The sequence below is a fragment of the Panicum virgatum genome, chromosome 5K (genome assembly GCF_016808335.1).
Source record: "Panicum virgatum strain AP13 chromosome 5K, P.virgatum_v5, whole genome shotgun sequence".
In the NCBI taxonomy this organism is placed as follows: domain Eukaryota; kingdom Viridiplantae; phylum Streptophyta; class Magnoliopsida; order Poales; family Poaceae; genus Panicum; species Panicum virgatum.
Genome location: NC_053140.1, coordinates 15,758,997 through 15,786,791, shown reverse-complemented (window position 1 = coordinate 15,786,791; position 27,795 = coordinate 15,758,997). Strand labels below are relative to the sequence as shown.

General features: G+C 44.1%; 2 protein-coding genes across 3 annotated transcripts; both read left to right on the top strand.

Moving 5' to 3' along the window:
• Positions 1-14,047: 14,047 nt before the first annotated feature.
• Positions 14,048-19,227, top strand: LOC120706618 (putative L-cysteine desulfhydrase 1). 2 transcript variants are annotated; one of them, XR_005688374.1, is made up of 3 exons: positions 14,048-15,533; positions 17,232-17,475; positions 18,870-19,227. XR_005688374.1 is itself a non-coding variant. In XM_039991305.1 (2 exons), exons 1-2 carry the CDS (start codon positions 14,133-14,135, stop codon positions 18,876-18,878), a joined length of 1,410 nt encoding a protein of 469 aa, XP_039847239.1. In that variant the 5' UTR covers positions 14,053-14,132; the 3' UTR covers positions 18,879-19,227. The 2 variants fall into 2 exon arrangements, 1 of the variants encoding a protein (XP_039847239.1); XM_039991305.1 differs by lacking the exon at positions 17,232-17,475 and having other exon boundaries at positions 14,053-15,533.
• Positions 19,228-20,797: 1,570 nt separating this feature from the next.
• LOC120706617 (aspartic proteinase-like) lies at positions 20,798-24,737 on the top strand. Its single transcript, XM_039991304.1, has 12 exons — positions 20,798-20,953; positions 21,575-21,942; positions 22,038-22,098; positions 22,192-22,286; positions 22,370-22,482; positions 22,577-22,850; positions 22,939-23,052; positions 23,170-23,234; positions 23,335-23,476; positions 23,573-23,692; positions 24,096-24,184; positions 24,309-24,737. The coding sequence occupies exons 2-12, from the start codon at positions 21,589-21,591 to the stop codon at positions 24,391-24,393; spliced, it is 1,512 nt and encodes a 503-aa protein (XP_039847238.1). The 5' UTR covers positions 20,798-20,953; positions 21,575-21,588; the 3' UTR covers positions 24,394-24,737.
• The last annotated feature ends 3,058 nt before the right edge of the window (positions 24,738-27,795 follow it).

Sequence of the window (27,795 nt, the reverse complement as noted above, 5' to 3'; positions counted from 1 at the left end):
ATTTGTTTTCGCTTTGCTTATAATTTAAACATGTCTGAGACAAATAAAAATTTTCTCACTTCTCGATTCTCACTTTTTTAGTTCAAATCTCTGAAACAGATTATCACAGAAATGAAAATAAATGAGATGTTTGATGAAATTATCGTGTATTTCCACCTATAAATCGATTATAATCGGAAACAGGGCATGCGACTTCTAACATCCCCGCGGAGTCCGGCGGTGCCCCCCGCCACTTTAGTTGCAGTTGAACTTGCAAGTGCTCACATCTGTATCTCTTAGGTCAATGCCGCAATGGATTTTCTTTTGGCCGGATCTTTTCAAAAGAAAAGATCACTTTAGCATGATGTTTTACCCGCGGCTCCTACTGCACAAGCACCAGGAAATCTAATAAAAGGACAGATCATCTTGAGTGAGGAAGGATTGACGATTGATACCTTTCCGGTATAGAAATGGATGAGCAAACTTCAATGCCATGAGGGATAAGTTTGAAATATATTATATGTAATCATTTTCATATATACAAATTTATTTTAATATCGTACCAGCCAGTATGTTATTTACAAATGGTTACATAGTTCGCATGTCACATTTGATCACACCCTTATTTCACAATCTAATGCTATAATATGTCTTGAATTGTGAGGAGAGTAGTGATTTTATTCGAGTATCGCTGACGTGGCAGTCTTGATCCCTGTGTGATGACACCTTTACTCAAACTAGCCTAAGATGAGATGGTAGTGACACCCTTGGTCTTGTATTGAATGACTTATTTTAACCACTGCAGGTGCCCTTCACTGCTAGAAATATGTTCATTAGTACCAGATAAATGGCAAGTTTAGTACCGATTGGGCTGACAGGTCCCGCCTGGCCAATACTAACTGGAGGGTTGTTTAGTACTGGTCGATGTGACCAGTACTAAACACACCAGCCAAAAAATTGAAAAAAATATTGCGAAGCCACGACCTCTAGCCTCGCGTAAATGCGTGTGCGCCGTCGTGCAGATTTAAACCCACAATTTCCAGCTTCACGCGTTGCTTACTTACCGTCCCACCTACACAACACATGATGACTGAGTGGGAGATGTTTTCCTTTTGAAGTAACCCATGGAGGACCATTTAGTATCGGGCTAAGACACCGACTGGTACTATTAGTACCGGTCCGTGTCATTGACTAGTACTAAATGGCCGCTCCATTTTAGTACCGTGTCAAAACAACAGTAGATACTAAAAAGATGACAATTAGTCTGAATGGAGGTACGATCCGGTACTAAATGGCTTCAAGGGGCGTCAAATGTGACCGGCACTGACACTCATGAATGAATGTCCAGTTTTCTAGTAGTGCTTAGTCGCGCTAAATTAAAAGAAACACATGAACAAACAGATGCTAAACCTGCATTAATGTTGGTTGACCTTGGTACGTGGTAGGTACTGTAATCCATCTACATTAACCATTCAATCAATTAGTTTTGCTGCCTAGCCATGCCAAACTCAACCATGGCATACTCTAAGCCATATTTTTTTTCCCGGGCAAGCCATATACACTACTACAAAACTCTTAACCGAGACAGGAAAAAATAATTAACCGAGACATTTTTCGCAACCGCCTCAGATGGAATGTCACATTAATTAATCTATTTTCCCAGACGGTTTGCTGCCAGCCTCGGTTAATCAAATATATAAAAAAAGAAGCTCCTCGATGAGCCTGCTGAGCCCATCCACGAGCCCCCCAAGCCCATCGACGGATGGAGCTGCTGCTCTGGCCGCCTGCTGCCGCCACGCCATCCGCCGCACCCGCTACCCGCCCAGCCGCCCACCGTGCCCACCGCCTCCACCGCTCCTTGCACCGCGAGGATGAAGGGGAGGGGAGGGAGGCGCGCCGCCCATCACGCCTGCTACCGCCACTCCCCGTCCCGTCGAGAATGAAGGGGAGGGGAGGGAGCCGCACCACCTGCCCCACCTCCTGTTGCCGCCATGGCTCCACGCTCCACCGCGGATGAAGGGGTGGGGAGGGAGCCGCTGTGCCCGCCCGCAGGCTCTGCTGCTGCTACTGCAGAGAAAGGGAGGAGTGAGGGACCGAGGGAGAGGGAGTGGCGGCTAAGAGAGGGAGGAGAGAAATGAGGAGAGATACCCAAACTCTTGGTTATATACTCCGAGCAATATATCCAGCCAAGATGAGCTATTTGGGCTCCGAGATGGGCCAGTATTATCCGAGGCAGAGTTAATATATTAACCGAGACATTTACGTTAAAATAACCTCCTCTATTAATCGATTTTGCAAGGCAGTTTCTTGTAACCGCCTCAAATAATAAAAAATAACTCTTTCGATTAATCGCATGCATTAACCCAAGCGGATCAAAATCATACCTGCATACGAAGGTCTTTTAGAGGTCACGATTAATTTTTTTTTGTTAGTAGTGATATTTTCAATTGCTCCACCATATTAAAATTTCAACAGTTGCTCCACCACTGCCGCCAACAGACTTTAGGGTCGTCATCGCAATCAACTTTTCCTTTTCTGAGAACGACCGAATGATTCCCAAACTAATCCTTTCAAGAAAAAAAAACAGAGAAGTCCCAAACCAACACCAATCATTTCCCTCGGGTGTCCATATCAGTACAATACCGCAGGCGGAGTAGCTATACGAACGGCGGAGAGGGGAGGAATGATTGGGTTGACGCGGAGGGCTCGCAGACTGTTCCGGTGTCACAGCCCCATATGCTCGTCGTTGCACGAATCACGGCGCGCCGCACATCACCACCGCCGCGCGGTCATCCTCGTGTCACGCGCCGGCCATTCTCGTGCACCATGCCGCGCGCATCTTTATCCGCACCGGCCGCTCGTTCCCCTCCCCTTTAACTACCGTGCCCGGCCGGCCCCTTTGCCCAAACCCTAGCTCTTCTCCCTACCTCCATTGCCACCGCCAGGAGCTCCGTCGGCCGCCGCGATTCGCCGCCCTCGGTGAGCTCCTCGCTGATTCCTCGCTTGGGGAGCTTCTCCTCCCTCTCCTCCTTCAATTACAGCCCTCACTCGGCCTTCCCCCTCGCCGTGCAGGGCCCTCGGCGAAGCCCCATCGCCACCGTCGCGCTGCCTCCTCCGCCGCCGTTCCCTGCGGTCTGTGTCGCGGGTAAGGTTCGCCGGACACTTCCCTCCCTTGTGCGCGTGCCTATGATCCTTGTGCTCCTCTACTTGTGCCTCTGCGCTGAAACATGGCAGCCTGCTGGTCCGACTTCGCCTGCGTGCGTGGTTCTGTGTGGGTAAAAGATGAACAGTGGAAGCTAATATAAAATACTTGTTGTACTTGTGTGCTGCTTGAGTTTGTAAAAATCATAGTAATATAAGTATAGCTCCAAAAAAAATGTAAAACCTATTTTGATGGCTTCCTTTTGCTTAGATCTACTCATGAAAAATGTTGTTTTGCTTGTTATCTTGCTATAGGTTTATCTACGATTTAATGTTGCAAAAGTGAGATAAATGCTTAGTTATCTGGGTACTGCTCTAAAAATGCCAAACTAAACTTTATTGGGTTCTTTGTGAAATGTTCTTTCCAGTGGTACAACTTTCTTGCATGAATCTCGCATGTTTATTAAGGTTTTATCTCAATTTTGTGCTTGCTGTCCATAATGTTATTTATTGTATATTTTTTTGCTGGAAAGTGATAAAATGGTAAAATTAGTTTTGTTAGCTTTATATTCATGCCTAGTATCTTTGATAATTTTCTTGAATTTGTTTAGTTAAGTTTGCATGCCTTTTTTATTTATCTTGTTTAGAGTAGCTGAAAATTAATATATTTATGATTAATTATAGGAAAATGCTTTTACTGCATATCCAATTTTTATGAGTTCCTTGTAATGTCCTCTGCATGCTCAATTTAATTTGTGATTTATACTTACTGTGTAAGCCATGTTTCTTAATTATTATCTTGACTTTGGGATCATTATGCATTAGTGTTGTTTGTTATAATCGCATGTGTTGCGTTCATGTGCCTTTGCATAGTGTTTCATCCATGTTTCATTCATAGCATGCCATTTTCATTTCACCGCATCATACTAATGCATACGCATCACTTCATGCATTTTAGTGACCGAACCGTCGGAGGTTGAACCCGTGGAGCCCACCGAGTCCGTTGAGCCTAAACCCGGAGTCCAGTTCGTGGCTGAGCCCGAAGCTAACCAAGGTAAGCAGCTAAGTATGATTCTTTGCTCCTATTTAATTTGAGTTAGTTAGTTATCTCACCGGATAATGTTGGGGTTATATATATTATGTATGTATTGCATTCTCGTACCTACTTGCATGCATTATTCTTCCTTGATCTGTTATCCTTGTTCTTGGCACTAGTTAGTCAGTTAATCACTTAACTTGACTAGATGCTTAGCTCTGCTTAGAATATTTGTAGTGCTTGCTAGACAGGAATGGTTTGGAGCATCACACTTACCGGCTATCCTTGACCGCACTGTTTTGGCTGGGGTTTGGTTGGGCTGGTAGTCTCGAGGTTCGAACGGAATGGTAGGGCCTAGAGAATGAAGTCACATAGGCACAGTCCGCTTTGATTGTTTAAGGACCGTCCGTGGATGACGTTGGTTTTGAGCAACTTTCCGTGCTACCACATATCCAAATAATGGTACGGATGAGCCAATTACCTTTTTTGACTTGACCATTGATGCGCAGTTCTAGATACGTGGCCAAGGGGCTATGTAGAGAGGATTAGGGGTGCCCCCGGTGGACCTAAGTAACTCTCCGCGTAAGCTAGGTGTGAAGTTCAATGGTTGAGCTTTGTTGGGAAAGGTTGACTTGAGTACTCCCTTGCCCAACGTGATCGGTTGGGTGAGCCGCATGGTTCTCGCGTCGTGTGGGTAAAGTAGTACACCATTACAAAGTTTTAATCAATTTGAATTGCCGCGCTCTCGGTTATGAACAAACTCATTATCCCATGAACTCTTCGTAGAAAGTTAGGTTCAGTTGGAAATGGTTCATGGCACCTCTGGGACCCATCATATGTTATACTCTTAACTAACTAAAATTTAATGGGGGTTTGGGCAATTTTAATTAATTCTGATAGGTGATAGTGTAGATAGCTCATGCTTATGCAATAACTACCAACCTTAAAACTTTTATTTGAGCCATTGTATGATCCTTGTTTATTTAATCGCGTAAGTCTTGCGAGTAACTTTTGTATTCAGGTTACTGTCTAAACCTAGTTGCAGGTGAGCCGGAAGTGGTGTTCTGCCACTTCTACCCCGCTGATCCAAATGCGGGGGAGAAGTAGGTCGTTGTGGTTGTGGTGGTGTCCTTGTGCAAGACATCATTATTTTAGTATGTTGATATCGTAGTTGAGCTCCGTGGGAGCATGTAAATTCAATAAACTCTAAGTTTCTGTTTAATATGGATTTCGTGAGCCCAAGGCTTGTAATGGAAGTTAGTTTGAACCCTCCTATATTAAACTTATGTTGAACTTGGTAATGTAAAACTGCTCTTTATGGTTCTGTGGCGACATATCTGATTGTAAACGGTACGTGCATATGTTGGATCCTGGACGTATGTTGGAGCACATACCGGGACTACCGGATTTGATGTTATTTTAGACGGATGACGTGTCAGTTATTCGTGTCTCTAGATGTGGGATAACACGTGGCACGCTCTCCGGCCAGCACGTGTTAACTTTCATCTGGATGATAATGACCGGCGATTCATTTAAAATAGTATCAAATTGGGCGGTTCTCACATCCGGCACCCTCTGCTTGTTTCGGGCTTAAATTTGCCATCTCGGTTTGACAAAACTTATCAAACTCTACCATCCATCTATACCCGGATGACGATGATGCGAGGAGCAGCCTCCGTGCCGCGAAAACAACGGTTACCTCCACTAGAAAATTTCGCTGCCACTGTGCACGATTTGAGACGCCTTCTATGGGTCCGATTGGTTCCCTGCATATGAAGGAACCAGGCTCCCTCGATACAGAGTGCCTATGTTTGGATACCTGATCAAGGGGTAGAGCCTGGCCCCAGAGATGCCGCGGAGACCTCCCAGCCTGGAGTGGTTATATGTCACTTCAGGTGACAGATATTCACACCGTCACCCGAAGAGGTGCGCCCTCCCATGTGGGCCAAAATTAATTGTTGTGGCTAATAAGCTAAATTAATATTAGCACCCTCTAACCATCACATGATTGACCATCAGCCCAGCAATAAAGCGCTCATACATGTATACTAGGCATAAAAGAGGAAAGCGATTATGTGCATGCATGCAGGAGAGGGCCAAAATTAATTGTTGTGGCTAATAAGCTAAATTAATATTAGCACCCTCTAACCATCACATGATTGACCATCAGCCCAGCAATAAAGTGCTCATACATGTATACTACGCATAAAAGAGGAAAGCGATTATGTGCATGCATGCAGGAGAGGACAACCACCATGCATGTAAATCCAAAACAAAAGAAATTATAACAATTAAATCGAGCATCAAAATTAAATTTGGATTGTACCATTATCATTTTGATGACAAGATCTTCAAAATAAGATCACATTTGCCTATATTCACATGATATTTTAAAATATATATTTTTTAGTACTAAAAAATTAGTTTTAACTACTGGGAACAAGTATTTTAACAACACAAACAAAAAAATAAACATAACAAACGAATAATAATGTATAACGAACAAAACATTAAGCATCACGAACATTTGATTGCATATACTAAATAGTAGAAAATAAATATCAACAACAAATGAAATAATATGGCTGAACAATTTAATCTCTAAAGTGAACAAATAAAGTATACAGCTGGAACAACTATATCATGAACAGAGAATACAAGATTAATAGATAGTTTGAACAATAAAAAGTAGCATAAGAATATAAAAAATATTTAAAAATAAAGGAATAAGAAATTAAAGAATAAAATAAAAACATTCCATAAGATATAATAGGAAAATCATATTAGATAAAAAACATCAATTATCAGTACAACTCCAGTATGTAAAACAGAATTGATTAGGAAGTAAAATAATTACATTATAAATTATTAAATGGGAATGCGAGAAAAACAAATGAAATTAAAGGTTAAATAAAAAAATAGGAAAAAGTATCAAGTGTTATAAATCACAAAATCTATATTATATAAAAAGAGAAAATCGAAGAAATAAATTTATACATTTAGAACTAATTTTATGAAACTGAGAAAAAAATTAGAATACAAAATAACCAGCCATGTCAAGAAAAGAAAAAACGAAATAGAAAAGAAATGTTACGATGAAACAAAAAAATAAAGAAAGGAAAGAAAGAAGATCACGTCAATGAGAAAAGATAAAATAACAACTGAAGGGAAAGAAAAAATGGAGAAAGCAAAGCAACTAATGGAAGGGATAAATAAGTGAAAAGGAAAGTATAAGAAAAAAAATAAAAAAAATAAATAAAAATATGAAAGAAGAAAATGTAACACCCTAAAATTTGAATCAGGAACCCAAACAAATTTGATTAGTTTTGTTATAGGCCGATAAGGTTTATTTGCTTTATCTTTCATTTTAGAGCATTTATCGGGAACTAAATAATTTATTTTGCCTTAAAATAAATATAAGGAAAATAGGTTGTGAGCATTCATGCCGCTTTGCATCTTTTATTTGTCTGTTGTTTAGATTGAGTTTGAATTCTTTGAATTCAAATTTAATTTGAATTTGTTTGAACCAAGGTTTAAAGAAAAATGGAAAACCATTCTTTCATCTCTCTCTCCCTTTTTACCCGCCCTGCCCAATCTTCTTTCTCTTTTTCTCCTTTTTCCCCCGCAGCCCGCTGCCGCCCCGTTCTTCCTCCGCCGGCCTGTTTTCCTATTGTTTCTCCGGCCCAGTCCCGCGCTCGGCCCGTCCTGCGCCTCCCCCTCTCGCGGTCACCGCCAGGCAGGCCCCGCATGTCGGGCTCGTCCCCGAGCTCGCGCTCGAGCAGGACTCGCGGCCGAGTCCGACCAGGATCCCCGCGCTGCCGCGTCTACACGAGCCTGCACGCCCAGGCCTCTTGGCCCTATAAAAATTGCCGCCTTGCCCCCTTGAACCCCTGTCCGAACCCGCAGCCGCCGCCTTTGCCTTCGCAAAACCCTAGCTCGCGCTGCCGCAAGCTCGAGCTCGGGAGCCACCGCCGCCGTCACGCCGTTCCGCTCCGCCTCCTCGACGACATCGCCGCTCCGAAGCTTCGCTGTGGTGAGAGGATGCTCTCCGACCCCTTCTCTCCCTCTCTTTTCCTATCTCGCGCTTGAAATAGCTCGCCGGAGCTATGTGACGCCTCTCGCCGCCGCGCGAGCCCTCCGCAGCCTCTGTGTCCCGTTCGAGCCCCTAAACGAGTTCGCGGTCTCGCGCTCTTGCTCCCCGACTCGATCCCGAGCCAAAACCCCGCCCGGATGGCCAACGCCGGCAAGCCCGCCGCCGCTCTGCTCGCCGCTGTCGTCTTGCGCCGCCGCCATCCGCCCCTTCCGATCTCAGCCGCCAGATCCAAAACCAACGACTCAGATTAGATCTTGAACCGGTATCAAACCCTAGCCACCCGATCTCGATCCGATGGTCCAGATTAGATCTGAGCTGAGTCAAACCGGTCAGCCTTGGCTTTTTTGCAAAAGAACCCCTCTGGTTTTCTAAAATAAACCCACCGTCCAAGCCTGTAGGGAGATGTTTACAAAATAGTCCTTTTCTTTTCATTTTAGCCCCTGTTATTTCAAAACCTTTGCAAACAAGCCCTTATAGTCTTGTTTTAATCATAACTTCATCGTTTTAAATCCGTTTTCGACGATTCTTGTGCTCACGCGATCCTTGCAACATGTAGAATAGTTTTATACCCTCTTTTTGTACTGTTTATATTGTTTGGTGTACTGTTTCTTATTTGTTGCATGTGTTTGCTTGTATGTGCTCGTGTGTTGCGAAGACGACACACCGTTCGAGGGTCAGCAAGAGCAAGGCTTTGAAGACGTTGGTCAGCAACAATAGTTCGAGGAAGGCAAGTGGCCCCTTGATCATACTTTTGTCCCAAATAATTTACAATTTATTTACATTTACTTTATTGCATGCATGTGTCTATAATATGATGCGAATCTAATTAAGGATTTTACCTAGATTGTTTATCCATGCCTTGATCAAACCGGGTTCTTTAATTAAGTTGTGTAGTATTGCTAGTTGCTTATACATAGATCATGGTTAGAGATACTTGATACAAATGCTACACATGTTACTTCATGTTCTATGGTTAATGTTGTTAAGCAAGATCATATGATTAATCGGAACATGGAGAACCACCCAGGAAAACAGTACAACCACAATACTACATGGCTCTGATCTTGGCTGATTAATTAGAAACTCTAGCTTGTGACAGCCTTACCGAAAGCGCAAGAGGGGCTGCATCGATGGGGTATAGCTCGGTCCTCTTTGGGTAGCAGTCTTTGCTAAGGAGCTGACCATTAGGGAGGGTTATGCTCTGCTTTGACTCGAAACCTTAGCGGGTTGTCATTTGTTAGAGAATCTTTGTAAAGGCCTCGTAGCGTCCCTATGCAACCATACCTTGGAAGTGTGATATTGTGTCTGATCAACACATGCGTTGTTGGGTTCAAAGTTCTTCGAGACTTTCACGCGAATTGTGGTGAAAGTGTACAACCTCTGCAAAGTGAAAACTAACCGGTTAGCCGTGCTCACGGTCAAGAGCGGCTTGGACCCTCACATGATAATTAAACTTGAAGATGATCTAAATCGATGCTTTATTTATGATGTTGATGATGGTTACTTCATATGCTTATTTATGTGTTAATGGTATAAACTTACATGTAGCTAATGCTTGCTAATAAAACTTGACCAATTAAAAGTGCTTGTCGCAGTTAAACCATGTCAGCTATTCCTTGTTTCAGCCATGCATGTAATATATAGATGTTTTCTTGCCACTTGTTGACTACCAACCAAAAGTGTACTCACCCTTGCATAACGCTATTCAGACCAACATAACGATTGCCCGGAGTATCCAGAAGACTTCGAAGATTTCTAGGCGTATGTCTCCCAGTCGACTGCCTGTGCTTGAAGATTCCGCTGTTACTCTGAGACGCTATTTATTCGCTTAAGATTAAGACATTCGGTTATATAATAAAGTCTTTAATACTCTCTTTTGTTATGACATTGTTATGATATTCGTTTTATTGTCTATCGTATGTGTGTAAACTGATCCTGACGCACATATGAGAATGCATTCGGTTTCCTTTATAAACCGGGTGTGACAGAAAATTAGAGCATGGTAAAGAAAAATAATAATAACGTGAATGGCTAGCGTTGGTGCTTGCCGCAAAAAGAAAATTGAAAGATGCAAGCAAAGAAATATAAGAAGAAAAACAAAGAAGAAAAAAGAATAAAATAATTACAATGGAGCAAGCCTGCCATGTTGCAGTATGCATGCGGGATGTATGTGTAAGAAATCACATGCATCTGCTATCACATGCACGTCGCTATCATATACATACGCGTCGCTATCACATGCAATAAATTTGTCTGGAACATGCTGCCGCAGCTAGCATAATCATCATACCTATGCATAGGAGGCTGATTTGAGGAAAATATTATTGGGCCTAAAACAGCCCAACAGTGGACACACTCTTTCAGGCGATGGATGTAAAATTTGTAGCGCGAACGACACATAGCTTTTCCGCTCCCAGCCAGGCCCGCGGGAGAAGCTCAAGGGGCTGATTGGTTGCCTGCGTTTCCGCCAACCAGGCCCGTCAGATGCAGTGGGGAACTGATTGGTTGCCCGGAGCAGGCATTGGGCCTGGCCCGGCAGGTGAAAAAAACTTCCACCAAACTGGCTCCCGTGATACGGAGAATTTGGCCATGTTTGGTTGGAGTGTGGAAAAATTTTGATGAGAGAGAAACGATACTTTAACTACTAATTAGGGGTATTAAATAAAGTCTAATTACAAAATTACTTCCACAACTGTGGTACTGTAGCAGTTGCTCTAGCTAACGAGGTCTTTGACCGCATGATTAGAGGATGATTGAGCGCGGTTACTGTAGCATCACTGTAGCCAATAATGATGAAACTTGGCTCATTAGATTCGTCTCGAAAAGTTACACTCATTCCTAAAAAGGTTTTGCAAATAAACTTTGTTTAGTACTTCATGCATACATTCGTCTTTTTGTGCAAATGTTTTCATCCATCCATCCAAACACGGCCTTTGCTCGTTTCCCTGAGCCAGGCTCGCGCGGTGCATGGGTGAGGGCACTCGTGAACGCGCACGGGTGAAAAAAAAGTGCGAGATGCTTGTTGGGCTAGGCAAGCAATCATCGTCTCTAACCAGCCTGGTTTCTTGGAAATGGCAACCAAACTAACCAACGTTGCAGTGAAAGCGACTGTAGTCTACTAGTCACAAGAGCTTTGATAGAACGTCCTGGATTCGACTCCCCATGAAAGTGAATATTCTGGGATTTAATGGTTTTGTGCATTCAGTAGTAGCCGACGTTCCCATCGACAGCAAGGCGCATGTGGTAACTTCGTCAATCTCGAGAATTTGACGGCTCAGCCTTCGAAGATGCTCATAGTGGTAGGATTTACGTACGTGTGTTCATAAGAGTGTAAGTGCGCGTGTGTTATGAGTGTCTTAGTTGTACTGTGTAATCTCGAAAAAAAACCAACACTGCATCCGATCATCCTGGCCAGCCGGGGCTTGGATGACTGCTACGAGCCTGTTTACGGTGGCGGCGAACCAATCAGGCCTTGTTTAGTTTCTAAAAAAATTTCTACAGTATTCGTCATATCGAATGTTTGGACACATACACGGAACATTAAATACAGTTGAAAAAAATAACTAATTACACAGTCTAACTGATTATCAAGAGATGAAACATTTAATCCTAATTAGTCTTTGATTGAATATTATTTGTCAAATAAAAAAAATACTACAGTACCAAAATCCAAACCTTTTCCCACACTAAACCCAGCCTCCGACCCCAAATCAGCCGTTTCATGGGAGCCTGGCTGGGCGGGTGCGAGTTGCATGCACGTGGGAGCTACGAGCAGAGAGCGCAAAAACAGTTTATGCACCCAGGCAAGCAACCAATCAGCTTCATACTCGACCATGCTACATACGCACAAGCAACCAAGCTGGCTCCCTGGTGCGAGCCTGGCTCGCGTTGGAAGACAACCAATTGGACCTATACTACTACAGTACTACCCAAAAATTGCCCGTTCGGTCGTATTGGGGGGAGGAGGCAGCGGGGCCCACGGCCGCACCCATCCACGTAAGCAGGGCCGGGCCGGGCTCACGCTGACGCGCTGAAAAGATTCTTTTTTTTAGGGTACGCGCCGAAAGGAATAGCACTGGCGGTCCGGCTCGGTCCGGTCGCTCAAGCAACTCGTTACGTGCTGTCTACCAATGGCCCAACGCACAAGCAGCCGACGGCACCAGCACAAAGTGCATGTGGATACAGACAAGGGAGGTGGCAGGTGAGTTTCTACCTTTTTTATAATATGACGCGTCAAATTATTTCTTTTGCTAAAGATACCCCAACATAGTGTATTCAAAATGCAAACCGATCAACATTTGAAACTACTACGGTCACCATATTGAAAACTTAGTTCAACAATTCGACTAAACTAATTCAACATTTTATATGGAAATGTGGAATCAATATATAAATATTGTTGAACATTTATATTCAAATTGTTGAAACAGTTCATTACAAATATTGATTTTTGAAAATAATATTGAAATGATAAAATATATTCATGTTGGATTTTATTTTGTTGTATAAATTCTAAATAATATTATGGTGCAAACGGATTCGAATTTTTTTTCACAGTTTGAAAGAAAATTAAAAGGGAAGTATAAGATCCAAAGGAATCCATCCAACTTCTGCTTCCACGTTAGCCGATCATATTTGGACACTTGTCCACCTCTATCTCACAGCAAGTTGGGTGCGCAAGCACCGCGCACCTCCCACCTAGTTTGATCATGTCCGTTTATACTGGTTAGCACACATTTTAAACAGTAGAAGATATCTAATAAAGTTTGTTGTGGAAGATATATAGGTTTTTTGGGCGCGAGTCCACCGTCATCGGAGGGCTCCTATATAACTTCTGGAAGATGTATAAGCTATGCATATATAAAGCTCATTAGACCCAATTTAGCTTCAATATTTTGAAAAAATAATTCAACATTTGAAAATAGTAGATTCAACATTTTTTACAGACTATTTCAACATTTCAAATAAATAGATTTAACAAACCAAAATCTGAATCAACATTTTTTTCAATCATCTTCTTCTCCGGCACCGACGGGAGCAGAGGCGGCAGCGGCGGCAAAGCAGCAGCGCACTAGCAGCAGCGATGCTGCAACAGCAGCAGCAGGTGCGGCACGACAGCATGCAGCGCGCACCGGCGAGTGGGGCGGCTGCGGCAGCGCATGAGAAAGGAGGAAGGAGGAGGAAGAAGGTTAGGACTCTTGAGATCTAATGGCCATGTTTGGTTGGCCGTGTAAAAGTTTTCGCAAAATTTTTTTGATTCTTTGACCACTAATTTAGAGTATTAAATAAAATTTAATTACAAAACCACTTCCACAATCCCTGTGTAAATCGCGAGACGAATCTAATAAAGCATTTGACCTTGCGATTAAAAAATAGTTACTGTAGCATCACTGTAGCAATGATCAATTAATTACCGTTACTAGATTCGTCTCGAAAAGTTACACTCATTCCTAAAAAAAATTTGCAAATAGAATTTATTTAGTACTTCATGCATACGAGATTTTTTTCTCGGAAAATATGGGCGTAAAAATCACTATAGAAACCAAACACGGCTAATGAATGAGAAATTTTTGTACGAATCTTAAATAGTGGAAGGTGGAGAAAAATTTTTGGTATAGGATTTCCGCCGTCGTCGAGCGACGACGAACCGGCCTTCCGCGAGTTCCGACCGTATCCTTGGGCCCGTGGGGCCGACATAGCGGGTAAAAAAGCCGCTAACGTCGGACGAAGCCGGCCGGCCGGCCGGCCCGCGGAGGGCCCGTTGCAGCCCGCGCCAACCCAGCACAGCACACGCACAATCTCTCTCCTACCTATGACTCACTCCCGATTCTCCCTCCCTCTCTCTCTTCCCCATCCGGGCCAACCAACCCTAGCGCGGCGGCGATGGCGTCGGACCCGCCCCCGGACGACGCGGCCACGGCCCCGGCGGCGAACGGCCACGGCCACGGCAACGGCAACGCCCCGCCCCCGGCGAAGCGCCCCCGGGCGGTGATCTCGGCGGCCGAGATCCGCGCCGAGTTCGCGCACCACGACGCCGCCGTCGCGCGCGTCAACAACGGCAGCTTCGGCTGCTGCCCGGCCTCGGTCCTCGCCGCGCAGGCCCGCTGGCAGGGCATCTTCCTCGCGCAGCCCGACGCCTTCTACTTCCACGGCCTCCAGCAGGGGCTGCTCCGCTCGCGCGCCGCCGTCGCCGGCCTCGTCGGCGCCGGCGACGTCTCCGAGGTCTCCCTCGTCGACAACGCCACCACCGCCGCCGCCATCGTCCTGCAGCACGCCGCCTGGAGCTTCGCCGAGGGCCACTTCGCCCGCGGGGACGCCGTCCTCATGCTCCACTACGCCTACGGCGCCGTCAAGAAGTCCATCCACGCCTACGTCGCGCGCGCGGGGGCCACCGTCGTCGAGGTGCCCCTCCCGTTCCCCGTCGCGTCCGCCGACGCGATTATTGCCGAGTTCCGGGCCGCGCTCGCCGTCGCCAAGGAAGGGGGGCGGAGGGTCCGCCTCGCGGTCATCGACCACATCACCTCCATGCCCAGTGTTGTCATCCCGGTGAAGGAGCTCGTTGCCATCTGCCGCGAGGAGGGCGTCGACAAGGTGTTTGTTGACGCAGCTCACTCTATTGGCCAGGTCCCTGTGGACGTGCGTGACATTGGGGCCGATTTCTACACAAGCAACCTTCATAAATGGTTCTTCTGCCCCCCTGCCGTTGCCTTTCTGCACACCCGCAAGGATGATCCGATAGCCTCCCAGCTTCACCACCCTGTTGTCTCGCATGAGTATGGGAATGGGTTGCCTATGGAGAGTGGATGGATTGGGACACGGGATTACAGTGCCCAGCTTGTTGTGTCTGAAGCTATCGATTTCGTAAATCGATTTGAGGGAGGGATTGAGGGGATACGCAGTCGGAACCACGAGAAAGTGATTGAGATGGGTAGGATGCTTGCTGAGGCGTGGGGGACATTTCTTGGCTCGCCACCAGAATTGTGCGGGAGCATGGTTATGGTGGGGCTGCCAGGTTGCCTTGGCGTTGAGAGTGATGATGATGCAATGAGAGTGAGGACTATGTTGAGGAAGGATTTCCAGGTGGAGGTGCCAATATACTATAATTCAAGAAGGGTGGAAGGGCAAGAGATGGCAAAGGACAAGAGTGGTGATCCAGTGACAGGGTATGTGAGGATCTCACACCAGGTTTACAATGTCAGGGAGGACTACGAGAGACTAAGAGATGCTATCAATAAACTTGTTTCTGAAGGGTTCACCAGCTGCAAGTTGCGGCCTTCAGAGAAGGTACCTCTCTTAGCTGAAATTACTGCATGCTTAATTACTGAATTTTCTTTGTTGGTTGGCTTGCATTCCGCTATAAATGATTGCCCTTGTTAATATACTGTTGGTTAGAACTAGCAACACAGTGGATTCAGTCCTTGAGAACGCATGTTTATAGCAACATATTAAGTTCATATGCATCAGTACTGTTTTGAGAGTGTAAAACTCAATATAGCTAGTGTTGATGATTAGTGCATAGTTACTGGTGCATATTGTTTTGTGAAACACTAAACAAAGAATGCATACTGGAAAGTGAATCTGAAATAAATTACATGAACAGTAGGTACCAACATTTGAATCTGTTTTGACCATCCCCCGAAAAAGAGAATGGATGTAGCCATGTCAACACATCTGTAGCATCCAACAATGGGACCTTTTCCCTTTATATGCGGTCTGTTTTCAAGCTGTTTGCTTGCACAAGTTTGTGTTGAGGATGTTCCCTACCTACATAATTTGAAATCCGACTTTTCAGATCCTTGCAAAGTTTTCCTTCTTTTTTATTTTTACATCATACATGAAATTTGCCATGTGCATACTTGCGGCATTCATCAGGACTCACAGTATATCTGCCAATGAACTCTGAAATGTTATTTACTTGAACAGTGGCAGAAAATGGTTATATGAATGCTTGAAGTCCTAGCCTACTTTTGTGATACAGTACTCTTCCAATAAGTAAAAAAGTACCAAAGAGTTGCTGGCAAATTGTCTCATTATTATGATGGTGTGCTGCCATGCTGAGTACGTTTGAGTTGTCTGCCTTCCCATTTAGTTCCCTTATAACCTTATTACAACTTGAAATCAAAATATTTGCAGTATCTCTCTAATTTTTTGTCCAACAGTTAGTGTTTACAGAAACCACAAAGTTTACATAAGCATAGTGACATTTTTTTTAAATCTTTTAGCTTGTGATGAAAAATTATAGCCAATAGCTTGAACTGCCTAAGACAAGGGAGTATTTTCCCCAGAAATTTAGATCTATTCTTACTTGTACTGCAATAGAATGGTTGCATTCAGTGGCGTAGCTCGCCCAAAATTTTAGGTGGGGTAGACTGACATGATAAACACAACACGAACTCAAAACCAATGGCATTCACATGCAAATTTTGTATTGAAATCACAACAAAAAGAAGCACAAACAGTAACAAATGATAGATTTGAAGGTTTAAGTTTAACATGGTACATCTCAATAAACAGCTAGCAAAGTCTAGCAATCAGCTGTTGCTCCTCAGTATCTGAATATAAAGGTAGCAAAGATAGATAGTAGGATTGCAGGAATCTGTCCATTCTGATGTAACAAATAGAATGGAGTTGACAGAATTAGCAGCCATACAGCCAGTAAATCAGAGGCTAATGAAATCATTCAGAAGTTCATCTGACAGACCCAGCAACCTGAGAACAAGGGCCATGGAATGGGAATGGCTTCAAAAATAGATATGCAACCACTGACTCAACTGCTTCCTCTGAGATAAATGGATGAATTTGTTATGCAGAAATCCTTTTTTTTTTGCTAACCTTTGAAACTCAACATCATCACCAAACGGACCGGCTATTGCTCCTTGGCACTAGCTGCTGCTATAGCATCGGGGCCACTTCAGTACTGCAGTCGTGCCCAGCAGCTCGCTTAATCTCCCACCTCGCTCTCAATGAAATTGCGAATCACAGGGTAGAGAGCCGGCACTGGGGAAGCAGCAGCAGGCCTAGCCCAGTGTCGCGGCAGCCACATCTCACGGAGTCAGCATCGGTCGAGGGGCTCAACTTGCGGCAGCATAGACATGCATGGTCTTTTGAGAGGCACCCTTCAGGCTATATCCTGCGCTGGGCCAAAAATTAAATGGGCTGTTGGTGCAAATCCACCCAAAGATTCCTCCTACTTCGTCCTCCAGCCATCAAGGATTCCTCGACGCAAGTACGCAGCTCTTACCTCCGAATCCATCCACTCTGGTCGCCAAGAACAACATGGGTGAGGGGATCTCTGCTCCGCTGGTAGATGGAGCAGCTGCCCCACCCTGCTGTATGAGGAGCTCTGCCTCTGGTTTCATTACTGATGTTATTGATTATCCATTTTTGGATATCAGAAGCAGCTGCATGTGACTGCTGACATCTTGCTTTTCCGATAGTGCAATGCATGCTGGTTAGGTCAGTGCTGTGGAGATTTTGTTTTTAATTTATCTTATTGGGCACTTGTGTAGTTCAGGATTGTCGTTAAACAACATTTTTATGTTACATGAAAGGATGTTTATAATGTCCACAATTACTAAGCTGTTTGGGATATACTGATATAGACATCAATTTTTGCATGCCATGAAGGATATAGATGTTGGTTTGTCCAAGATTCGTGTTTGTGTTTTTTGTTCATGTTGACTAGCATAAAGTCCTATTGTATTAAAGCTTTAGGATTTTGTGAATGAGTTTAGATATTGCCTATATGCCAATATGCCATATGTCAAGGCTTCTGATTTGCGGTTTCTGAGACCAAGTATCCTACAAAAGCTAAATTTGTGGAATGATTACCACATTAAGTGAGCAACTTTGCTACTAGAGAATATGGAGTTGCATTCAGAAAAGACAGCGTTTTATTGTTTCCCACTATGTTGAAAAGGCTGGAAGGTTCAAAGTTGGAACCTCCTGTTGAAAAGGGTTTTTGACTCCCATCCTATCTTAAATGGCCTAATGGATTATCCATGTCAGGCGATAAATTGAAAACCAAACTTAAAAGAATGACAATGTGAAATTGAGTACTAGCAATACAAGGATAAGGGTATCATGATCATGACTAGATACGTTCTGCACTCTTAACAAGCAGAGTTGTTCCTGTGGAAATCAGATCATTGTTCCTGTAGATATTGAACTTTTTCATATTGCTCCTTTACACCTTCCAGGTTCGATTGGTTTCCACTATCCATCACTGGGAGCACACACTAATGCCTAATGGCAGCAATATATTATTCATATTGCACGTGCGGCTAGATGCACATTAGTCTTAGATTTCATTCAACATTGGTCCACAGGCTTCCCAATATATCGTCAGGCTCAAGAGCTGCGTAACTGAAAAGCATGGTCCATACATGCTCACATTTCACACATTGATGGATGTTGATTGTCTGGGTTTCCTTTATTGCTTACCTTACATTCTGACATCTACAGTTGTATTATTTCACTCTGGTGGTTACTGCCACCATGTTGAGAAACTAACTTTTGGTTGATGGTCACAGTATTTGTCAATTACCTAATGTTTCTTCATTCCTAATCTGATTCCATAACCTCTGTCATCTGATGCATTTTCAATGATTATGGTTGCAGCAAGAATAGGAGTGATGACCTTCTAGCCAGGCAGCAGTCCACCCGAAGATGCTGTGGCTGACTACTTAAGTGTGGGTCGGGTCAATGCAGCCAGCGCCTCATCGTGATGTCTCTCCCATGGCATAGACAAGCCAGTTGATGAATGTAGTGTACCTTCAGGAACTGACATGTGTTGTATTTGGCGTTCAGTGTATGTAACAATAATGCCTGGCATGTCTTCTTCCCTCTTATTTTCCTTTTCTGCTGTAAGCTGAGAATAATCTGAATGTAAGGTGATTTACAGCTGCTGTAGGCTGATTTCTGGTTACCGATCATATTGATCGTCAAATACATCAAAATGGCAGTGGATTACTTGGTTGCTTCGTGCCAAAGACCAAAGTCGCAGTTCTTTATATTTACACAAAGATGTTTTCTAGAAAACGTTTTTGCTCTGCCGGGGAGAGCGAGTGGCACATCTCTGGTGAAAATGATTTAAGCATTAAAAAAACGATATTTTGTGTAAAAACATACCAATGGTTTCCTGCAAATTTGAAGCGCTTTATGGGTGCAGCTAAATCCATGATCGATATCAAGTTTGTTATATATTTTGAAAGAAGTATCTAAGTTTGTTATTGAAAAAGGATCAGTGTCTTATGAGCGCTTTATGCATATCAGTTCTTCCTAATGATCAAATTTCAACTTGGGATTTTTCGTGCACATAGAACTTGGACATTATGCATTTTAAAACTGTTTGAGATGTATTTGAACTTATTTTTTTTTGAATTTTCAATAAATGTATTTGTGCCACGCATAGGAGTACACGTGAAGCGCGTGCGCGCCGGTGAGTATCAGTGTCAAGTGTCACTCGTCAGATGCAGCATGCCTGCGGTCTGCTCGCTGTTGGAGTGTTGTACACTTGTACTGTTGGTGGCATTTGTCGGCGCCCTCAGCTGCAAACGGCAGCGGAACGGAAGAATCCGGCTAGCCGGTTTCATACTTTCATCCCCTTCACCGATTTCGACAGCCTCCAGCTCCAAAAGCAAATCTCTAGGACGAGGAATTCATCCTGAACTTGCAGTACAGAAAAAGGGCTAAACCATCAATTCTAGAATAGTATTTCAACAGATACGTACACAAACGGCAAATACAACAATTCCGAGGCAAAATGACAGAATTTGCGCAACTTGTGAGCCTACATGTGATTTGATTTTTGCAGGGTTGATTCTTTTGCTGTTCCAAACTGAGCAACAGCCAACAGGGAGAGATCTGAAGATGCCACCGAGGAGGAATTGGTGGCATATTGCCTCCGTTTGGTTTCTCTCTCTTACTTTCTGGCATGAATTTTTTTATATGCATAGAGTACTAAATGAAATCTATTTGTAAAATTTTTTTAGAGATGGATGTAACTTTTCGCGACGAATCAAATGACGGTAATTAATCGATGATTGGCTACAGTGATGCTACAGTAATCATTCTCAAATCACGTGGTCAAAAAACTCATTAGATTCTTCGAGATTCCTAACGCAGATGTTCTAAAATTAGTTTTGTAAAATGTTATTATTTAGTACCCTAATTATTAATCAAAATTGTTACAATTTTTAGGGTTGCACAAACCAAACATGACCATTCTTTCTTGGCCTATCTGGGTTAATGGCCAACCACTGCAGCAGTTGCGCAGCATCGAGCTGAAACAAATATCTCCACATCGAACACAGCAGCTACCACCAAAGTCACCGACCTGTTGCTTTCAGCTTTTGATTTTCTTAACACCGTTCAACAGCCTCCATCTTTTATCTATCACTTTATTTTGTTCTCCAGAAGAGCCGGCCTAAAGAGAATAAGAAGCACCTTTTTTTTACTTCGCAGTAAATAATTCTACCATTGACATGTAGGGCAGCATGCCTGTGGTCCCACTTGTCATTGAAGTACCACCAGCACGCAGTACGCACATTCATTGCGCTTTGACGGTTGGCGTCTAGACAGTGCCACAGGACTGACGGCTTCATCCGATTGGTGTGTGTCCATTTATCTTCCACTCTTTCCCCTCGAGCTCTCCACTAGCTTTCCCCTTCTCTGCAGTCCGGGAAGCACACGGCGGAAGCAAGGTACGGTCGCGTTCTTGCTTGCTTCCTGTTTACTTTCCTCACTCTGCTGTCCAGACATCGGTGCTCTCAATCGAGTTCCTGTTACGGATTAGCAGGCACTAGGCACCCCTGCATATTTCTGTTGTGATTTCTTCTTTCATGTTCCTGATTGGTGCCTTTCTTGATGTACTGGCAATTGCCAAGAAGGATCCTCGCAACTTCGATTTCATGATTCCATAGTTACTAGATAACAGAATAGCAGGATTCATGTGAACCGATAGTTATGTTTTCCCAGGATTTCGACAGAGCTTCTTAGGTTCTCTTTGGAGCAAAAGGAATTCCACAGTTTTCTTTTTTTTTTCCAGGAAGTGCAGTTCTCGCATGAATAGGAAAAAAGAACCCTTTACTCAGGAATGATCAACTTCATTTCCTATCATAAGATACTAGATCTCATCTTTTGATTTTGAACAATATTATCTTCACAAATCACAACACCAAGAACTTTCAACACACACAAAAAAGGAATAATCCTTCAAGGGAATCTCTATACTCGTTTAAGTTGGGGTCCATGGAACAAGCTAGTATTAGATCCATAGGTGATTTGCATACCAATTGTTTCCTGATTGGGGCTAATTTTCTCAGGGAGTTCAGGGACCATGGGGCAGAAGCATCTTCTGTTGCTCACTTGTTTTTGGGTCCTGTCATGTGCCTTGCTGCTTCATGCATCCTCCGATGGGCTGCTAAGAATCAACCTCAACAAGAAGAGACTGGACAAGGGAGCTTTGACAGCTGCGAAATTAGCTAGGCATGAGAGTCGCCTTCGGAGAAGGTTCTATGGTTCTCACCAGTCTCTCGGCGCCTCAAGCGATGACATAGTTCCTTTGGACAACTACCTGGACACTCAATACTTTGGAGAGATTGGCATTGGCACGCCACCACAGAACTTCACTGTGATATTTGACACTGGAAGCTCTAACTTGTGGATTCCCTCCTCGAAATGCTATTTCTCGGTATGTTCATTGTCTGAAATTTTTGATATGCAGGTGCATGTTTTAACACAAGTAAGATGCAATAAATTTGATATTTATATGTCCCCACATTCCAGATAGCATGCTACTTACACCACAGATACAGGTCAGCCAAGTCGAACACTTACAAAAAGAACGGTATGAAAGAATCTGCTGTTTCTGTAATTGATTTTCCTTTGGTAAGTTAAAAACCTGGCTGGTAAACACTCACATGTCATTCAAACTGTACAGGGGAAACTTGCACAATAACATATGGTTCTGGGCAAATTGCTGGCTTCTTCAGTGAAGACAATGTGTTGGTCGGCAGCCTTATTGTAAAAAATCAGGTGAAATGTTAAGCAGTAAAACTTATGCCTCAACAGAAAGTTCAAGCATAGTTACTAACACTATAGTACCATTATACTTTCAGAAGTTCATTGAGACTACCCGTGAAACCAGCCCTACCTTTATCATTGGAAAGTTTGACGGAATTCTTGGCCTCGGATTTCCTGAAATTTCTGTGGGAGGAGCACCTCCAATTTGGTACGTATTCAATCCATTCTTAAATCAAGTCACACATCTCGAAACCTGAGCCTTTTTCAGTTTAACGATTTCTCTGTTTTATGCAATTAAATAGGCAGAGCATGAAAGAACAAAAGCTGGTCGAAAAGGATGTTTTCTCGTTCTGGCTTAACCGTGATCCTGATGCATCTGCTGGAGGTGAACTTGTCTTTGGCGGTGTTGACCCAAAGCACTACAAGGGAAGCCACACATATGTCCCTGTTACTCGCAAAGGCTACTGGCAGTTTGACATGGGGGATCTTCTGATCGGCGGCCACTCAACAGGTTACTGTGCTGGTGGTTGTGCTGCTATTGTGGACTCAGGGACTTCACTTCTTGCTGGCCCAACTGTGTGTGTTCCTGAATCCCTTAGTGTAGGATGCACACTTAAAATGTTTTGGATTAGTTGTGTTATTTTGCATATTGTTCTGCTTCCAGACCATAGTGGCTCAAGTCAATCATGCAATTGGAGCTGAGGGAGTCATCAGTACAGAATGCAAAGAAGTGGTGAGAGAGTATGGAGAGATGATCCTTGAGTTGCTCATAGCGCAGGTTTGGTGTTTGCTGCTTTCCCCTCTGCCATATGAGTTTTCATTGTGATGCACGTGTTTTGTACATTGAACTTGCAACTTGCATAGTCTGATTACAAAACATTTTGTGAATGAACAGACTAGTCCACAAAAGGTCTGCACTCAGATCGGTCTCTGTGTATTTGATGGTACTCATTCTGTCAGGTTAGCTAAACTGTACATTAAAGTATCATTCCTGCTGTAGTATCTATGTGTCATTTTCGTTTTCATAACAGGCTTTCTGTTTTCATGAATCATTGCACAGCAACCCAATTGAATCAGTTGTCGAGAAACAAAAGCAAGGTTCTGATCTTTTCTGTACTGCTTGTGAGATGGCTGTTGTCTGGATACAGAATCAACTCCGAGAAAACAAGACGAAAGAGCTCATTTTGAACTATGCGAATCAGGTTGGGCTACTACCTTCGTTAGGTTACATCTACCCTTTTGTGGTTGAACTGTGGTGGACAACATGACAACTTTTCCAATTCCAATGTGGATTGCAGCTCTGTGAGCGCCTCCCCAGCCCCAATGGTGAATCAACTGTCGACTGCCATCAGATCTCAAAGATGCCAAACCTTGCATTCACCATAGCAAACAAGACCTTCACCTTAACACCAGAGCAGGTAAATTCCTAGTTACATTTTCTTCAGTCTTGGAATTAATAGTGAAGCTTTGATTGAGGGGAAATGTAATCTCGTTTCCATGGTTAAGTTCTAAAGACTGCTTTACTGCAGATTTTGTTTGGGGACAAACTTCTTGTTGTAGTTCTTTGCAATGCTTAATAATTGACAAATTTGATTCCAACAAAGTCAAACAGTCATAACATAACTTCAGTTGGGAAGTGTATCTAACCAAGTAACTAACCAAATAGCAATGAAGTTCAATCCATCCTAGAGCTATGGAGGTTTAGCATAGCTCTCATTCTATTCCACAACACCACCTTACATGATATTTGTCATTATTGTTTTTTTCTTATGCCTTTTTACCATATGAGAGCTATCTAACCTTATGGCCATTGTGCTGCAGTACGTTGTGAAGCTGGAGCAAGCAGGTCAAACCATGTGTATCAGTGGGTTCATGGCATTCGACGTACCGCCTCCTCGTGGTCCACTCTGGTACGCTAATTGCTGACCAACAGTAGTATTTACATAACTGGCACCAATCCACATTCTTCAGTTGCTGTATTGCTCTAGATAGAAGCAAACCTGCAAATCTAACATCGCCTCATAAAACGTTCAGGATCCTTGGGGATGTTTTCATGGGCGCGTACCACACCGTTTTCGACTTCGGCGAGAACAGGATCGGCTTCGCCAAGTCTGCCTGAGGACTGGAGCCCCTCACAGTAGTGGCATCTCCTGTTTATCCTCCCAGTATTGTACATATGGCATAAGCTGCAAAGTTTAGTAGTGTATGCACGCAGAAGCCTTTGGGGCTATCCGACTAATATGCCTGTATGTGTTTGCAAATGGAGCTAAGCTATTTATAAAGCTCCGGGACATGCATGTAATCAGCCTTGGAGCACGATGAGCATTAGGGTTTTTCACCTGATCGCATCATGTTTATTGGCCTCGATTAGTAAGTGGGCTGTATCAACAGTAGCCATTTTGGGCTCGTTTTAGAATGCAGCTTTGCATGATCGTTATGGCACTGCAATAATCTAGAGCTTTACTAGGATGTGTCAGCTTACTATCGACTCCGATGGAGAAGGTATCACGATGAGATGATGTTGATTTTTTTTTTTGAAATTAAGTTGATGCTGAAATTTCCGTGCCAACAGCACTACAGTTGCCCACCTACCTAGCCCAGTTGGTAGCCAGCAGGCATCATCGAGACGAACAACAGCGGGGATCAGAAAAGAATAGAAGTGATTCCTATGCAGTACTTCATGGTCACCCACACGTCAGTGACCCAAAGTCACTCTGAAGTACTGCAGAGGATCCTCCCGGAAAACAATGGATGATGCGTTGACCTCGGACCTCGCTTGCAGGGTTTAGAAGGGGAAAAAAACCGGAGGTGTTGCCGCGCCCGTGTTGCACTAGCTACTCCCCCACATCTGCTGCCCCACGTGTAATGTGCCCGCGTACATTACATTCTATTCGGCAGCAACCAACCAACAATATTTTTTTCTCATATTAAATCAGCAACAGCCACCAGTACTTTTCTCTCACAATAAATCAGCATCAGTCACCAGCCATAGCCAGTCGAACAGAGTACACGTTTGCTGCAGTCGGCGGCCAGGAGAGCCTCCGCGCCGTTCATCGCCGCCTCCGATCGAGGTGCTAGATCGTGTTGATCTGGCGAGCCCGCTGGACCCCACTGCAGCGCCGGTCGTCAGGAAGCTCCAAGCACGCTTAGGTTGTCCGAAAATCTCGTACCGGGTACTTGGAGGCCGTCCGCTATCGTTGCGAACGAGCCGCCGCCCGCTATTCCCAATGGGGGAGCGAGGCGTTCTCCACTGCCTCCCGAGGCCGGTAGCCCAGAGCCCCGCCTCTCCGCCTCCATCGTGGCCGCTCCGCCCTGTCATGCTCACTCCGGCCCGCCGCGGCCGGTACATGCGAGCCGATGAGCGGTGGGGCCGGAGCTGGTGCTGCCGCCGACGCCCGGAGTTGTCGGAGCTGCCGCGAGTGAGTGAGTGAGAAAGAGGGCGCTGTGAGGTAAAAAAAAGAGAGAGAAAATCTGACTTGTGGGCCCTATGATTGGTATTCGTATAAAGGGAGAGAGATAGATGATGATGGGTCGGGAATAGTGTGGCACCGCGGTGGGGAAGGATGGCGCGCCAGGTTGGGCATCTGCTGGGAAGCGGCGTGCTTCTGCCATTTGAGTTGAGAGCGTTTGAGGTCGCACATTTATAAAAGCATCTCCAGCAGTCCCCGATTCCCCATTAAACTTTTACTATTGGAAAAAGAATGCTCAAGCAGTTTTCCATTATATCTCCATTTCTCCAATAACTATTGTCCCAATATTTCACTCTAACTCCCCTCAAATAAAGGGAGAGCCAATATGTTAGCTGTATTGTGACAAGATTATTGGGAAATTGTAAAAGTATGCTTCCAATAATCGATGCAAATAGTATTGGTACATCCCAATAACATCTTATTGGAAAGTGTTTATCGGGGAACTGTTGTTCATATAATGCTCAGATCCTAGGCCATCGTGCTCAGATCCTAAGCACATTGCAGGCCATTGTGCTCAGATCCTAGTACGTTACAGCCCTCGTATTCGTGTTATGCCGGCACGGTCCAAAATTTCACGTGCCGTGCCGTGCCGTGCCGTGCCTGTCGTACTAAAAGATTTAGCCCGCCCAAAAATAGCACGGCTCAAGTCCCACCTCTAAGTTCTCGGTACCACTCAAAAACAAAAAATAAGAGATCTGGGTACCACGTAGTACCACTCGTCCACTCTTGCGCCCGCCACCGCACCTCAAACCGATGACCCTATTCTTCTTTGATGTGTGGTTATATTCCATATGTAGATATACGCGGTATCTAGATACATAGTAAAATTTAAATTATAATAGGAGGATCAATTAGTTGATCCTTTTTATGAGACAACTAAGTTCTAGGAGTAGTGCAAAAATAATTTAAACGAGCTGATTACACGGACTCAGACTCTCGTTTATTACTTGCGAGGGACAACAACGTGGACGGCGGGCAGCGTCAATATTACCCGCGGCGGAGCCGGGCCGTACCGGCGAATCCGGGGCCCTATGCGAAACAACAACGGAGCGGGCCCAGTGGCTTAGAACTTGTTTGCTTTTTCAATTTAAGTCATATCACATCGCATGTTTAAATACCAATTATAAGTATTAAACATGAATTTATTAAAAAACTAATTTTATAGTTCGTGACTTAATCACAAGACGAATCTATTAAGCATAATTAGTTCATAATTTGACAACTAATAACAGTAACCATCCATTAATTGTGCATTAATTGTATTTAATAGATTAGTCTAGATTCCTAATTGCAACTTATGCAATTAGTTTTATCTTAAGTTGGCGTCCGAATATTTGAATTGATATCTAAATATCTGATGTGACAACTACTTAAAAACCAAACGAGGCCTTAGTGCATGATCACGAATACTAAGCGACAGCAGCCGACAAGTGCGATGTGTCGTGCGAAAGGAAGCGGCAAACGATACACCTATGACGATTCATCTTTAAGGAGCAATTTGTGTCATGTTTTGCCACAAATTGGACCAACAATCAATTAATTTAAAGCCTCGACATAATTATACTTAATGTATATCTAATATTTGTGAATCCTTCAAATTTGGAGCCCGTGCGGTCGCATGGCTCGCACGCCCCCAAAAACGGGCCTGCCGCGGGCAAAGACTAGTAATCACGTCGGTGTCGTCAAGCCGGAGGAGCTGACCGTGCCGCCGACAAAATGTCGCCGGCGTCGACCAACGTTCTAATCGTGTTCCGATTCGACGTCGTCGGCGCTGCCCCAGCCGTCGTTGTTGGCTCGTTGCATAGCCCTGGTCACTCGCTCCAGGGCGCTTGACCGTTTCGTTCTTCGGTCGGTCATCGCCCTTCATGGACCGTAACTAACTACGGACTTGGGCCGGTCCACTCCATTTCGTATGGTTCGATCCAACTACCAACAAATTTGACCATTCCTTTTTCTTTTCCTGCACAATTCTTCTCCCTCCAAGACACAAGTGCATGCTTACTAGTACGTACCCCTAAAAAAAAAAACAAGTGTATATAGTACGCGCGCAG

What these genes read in the sequence shown, in the direction of transcription:
- LOC120706618 (XM_039991305.1), top strand. Translation starts at nt 14,133, where the DNA reads ATGGCGTCGGACCCGCCCCCGGACGACGCGGCCACGGCCCCGGCGGCG.
- LOC120706617 (XM_039991304.1), top strand. Translation starts at nt 21,589, where the DNA reads ATGGGGCAGAAGCATCTTCTGTTGCTCACTTGTTTTTGGGTCCTGTCA. An exon ending in CCTCGAAATGCTATTTCTCG is followed by an intron (nt 21,943 to 22,037) that starts GTATGTTCATTG and finishes CCCACATTCCAG; the next exon opens with ATAGCATGCTACTTACACCA. An exon ending in CACTTCTTGCTGGCCCAACT is followed by an intron (nt 22,851 to 22,938) that starts GTGTGTGTTCCT and finishes TTCTGCTTCCAG; the next exon opens with ACCATAGTGGCTCAAGTCAA.